Genomic DNA, 2,761 nt, shown 5'->3' on the forward strand with positions numbered 1-2,761 from the left:
GTATTTTTAGGTCCAAAAACAGGGTATAACACACAACAGCTTCAAAGAAATCGGATCCAAGCTTCTATTGCTTAATTCATATGGCTTCTTTTCTTTTTTCTTTTTAACAAAAAATCCTAGATCTACAACAACTAGAAACAAATCCCTCGAATTTTCTTTTCTAAATTTCTTCCGAATAATTTGTTTTTGTTTCGGTGTTATTGTCCATCTAAACTTTGTTTCGGTGGCCAATAAACAATATTTCAATTTCTTGAATTTCAGTATTCTTCCTATAACAATGGTGTCTTTCTTGTTTCAGAAATTGGAATAAAAAAAATTCATGTACCAAAAGCTAGGTTTCATTTGACGTTGACGACAAAACAGTGAAAGAAGAAGGATGAATTACACGTGTCTCACTATTTCTTTTTATTTGACGGAGAGTTGTGAACCATTTGATTAATTTGATTTAATGGTTGAAATTTGGTGAAAGCCTTTTGGCTTACACCTGGTGTCAACGGATCCTTCCCCTATATATATATATATATATATATATATATATATATATATATATATATATATATATATATATATATTGAAACAACAATTATTCAACCTTACAAATGGATAAATTGTTATAGAGTTTGAAGACAATTTAGTAAAAAATATTATAATTGGATAAGTAACTTTTCAAATAGGTTTACTTTAATGGGAGCTTCTACGGTGCAGTCATCAAACTGACTTTTTTGAAAAAGTTAATTTTAATCTTAATGATTGATTCATTTTTAAATTGTTGATTACTGATTAATGATCAATAGTAATTCATCTAGTAATGCTTGCAACATCTTAGACTTGCAGGTACTATCTTTAACATGCAAACAGAGTTGCTGATATCATGTGATAGTCTTAAATGTTACACTTTGTGGGGTGTTACACTTAAAACAAGGTAAGATAAAATTAGATTAAGCGTATTCTTGTTAATCTGATGAATTGATGATACTATGAGGACTAAACTTTTGATGCCACTATATAAACAATGGGGTGTTACTCACAACACTTTTGATGTTATAGTGTTAACTTCACCAGAAAAGCCATTCTCATGACTTCACCATAAAATTTTCCTACTTTAAAAGTTAAAAGGCTAGAAAAACAACGTGAATTGTTTTGTATAAAAAAAAAATTAATTTGGGTTAAATATGTCTTTGGTCCCTATAAATATACCAAGTTTTCGTTTTAGTCCCTCTAAAATTTTTCTTCGCATTTTGTCCTTATAAATTATTCAATCACCACTTTTGGTTCCTGTTTTTAAATAAACTCATTGTAGCCTTTATAAAAAAAAATTCCAAAAAATAATATAATTGTTTAACAAAACATGAATTAAATATATTAAATATGAATCTTTAACCGCCAAAAATATAAAAGTTTATATTTAATTCATATCTTGTTAAAAATTTTAATATTTTTTTAGAAAGATTCTTATAATATTATAAACTTTGCTGCAAACTTTTATTTATGAGTTTGCTTAAAAAGAGAGACCAAAAGTCGGTTAACTCATTTGACAACCTAAATATGTAAACTTCTCAGATTTAAAATGTTAATTCGAGTGGTTGACAACCTTGGTTATTGATGACAACTATTATGTTTACACAAATAGCTAAGATTATTTTTAAGATTAATGAAATTATCAAACATTGTAATCACTTGTTAGTTCTCATTGTCTACAAACCTTATTACGTAGTCTGATAAAACTATCTTTTTAATCCTTCAATGGCTCAATAGGTGTTGATAACCTATTATACTCACAATCAGCCAAACTTTTTTGCTACCTTTTTTATTTTATATAATAGATTACATAATCAAGCTCGCTTTATTCATCTTTTATACATCTTGTTTGTTGATCACTATAAATAGCTATCAATTGTATTCATATTTCACTAGAATAAACTCTTAGTTTGTCAAGGATGAAAATCAAGTCTTTTTTCTCTATGGTCTTTCTGTGTGCACTAATTATAATATTTGTTATGGAAATTGAACCATCCAAAGATGGAAAACAATGTATTATATTATAATTGAAGTTGCAATTTCTTTCTTCTTTTATTATATTTAATTTAATAAAATTTGTTTTTTTATTTGTAGACGATGTAAAAGAAGAATTCGAAACACAAGCTAGGATAGATGCATGGAGACCTTGGGGCTATGGACGATTACCATTCATTCCTTATGGACAAAAGAAAGGTGGAAATGGCTCAGGTGGTTTGGGCTCACGAGGAAATGGTGGTGAAGGAGTTACACAAGGTGGAGGTGAAGAAAATGAAGGTAAAGAAAGTTGATAATATTTGAGAGATTTAGGAGATTGTAGAGGTGGCAGTAATAACAAAACTAGAGGTTGTGGGAGACCTCCATGAATACTAAGTCGGCTTTAGCCCAATTTTTTTTTTAAATAAAGGTCGTCTTTAGCCCAATCAATTGTAGTAAAATATCTACTTCCGTAATAAGAAAATTTATTACCTCCATAATACCTCAATTGCCTTCACTAAAACTCCTAAAATCACTATATTTGAGGAGTTAATGGTAATTTCATATCACTGATCATTATCTCAATTCTTACTAATAAATATTTTACCCCTAAAAAAGAAACTACTTCATCTGTCTCAAAATAATTGTCTCTTTAACATTATTTGTCTTAAAATAATTTTCACTTCAAAATATCAGTGTAACATTTATTATTTTTCCCACTATTATACCGTTGTTTATAACTTTATCCAACTTAACTACTCGACTTACT

At 28.3% G+C, this 2,761-nt stretch overlaps 1 protein-coding gene across 1 annotated transcript; it reads left to right on the forward strand.

The window, feature by feature from the left end:
• The first annotated feature begins 1,874 nt into the window (after window positions 1-1,874).
• LOC11437761 (uncharacterized) lies at window positions 1,875-2,509 on the forward strand. Its single transcript, XM_003595328.4, has 2 exons — window positions 1,875-2,031; window positions 2,113-2,509. The coding sequence occupies exons 1-2, from the start codon at window positions 1,938-1,940 to the stop codon at window positions 2,304-2,306; spliced, it is 288 nt and encodes a 95-aa protein (XP_003595376.3). The 5' UTR covers window positions 1,875-1,937; the 3' UTR covers window positions 2,307-2,509.
• The last annotated feature ends 252 nt before the right edge of the window (window positions 2,510-2,761 follow it).

Source organism: Medicago truncatula, chromosome 2 (genome assembly GCF_003473485.1).
Source record: "Medicago truncatula cultivar Jemalong A17 chromosome 2, MtrunA17r5.0-ANR, whole genome shotgun sequence".
NCBI classification, from domain to species: domain Eukaryota; kingdom Viridiplantae; phylum Streptophyta; class Magnoliopsida; order Fabales; family Fabaceae; genus Medicago; species Medicago truncatula.

Bases quoted from the DNA above. Each gene is read 5' to 3' on its own strand.
- LOC11437761 (XM_003595328.4), top strand. From the start codon at position 1,938: ATGAAAATCAAGTCTTTTTTCTCTATGGTCTTTCTGTGTGCACTAATT. The intron at 2,032-2,112 runs GTATTATATTAT...TTTTATTTGTAG, and splicing joins ATCCAAAGATGGAAAACAAT to ACGATGTAAAAGAAGAATTC.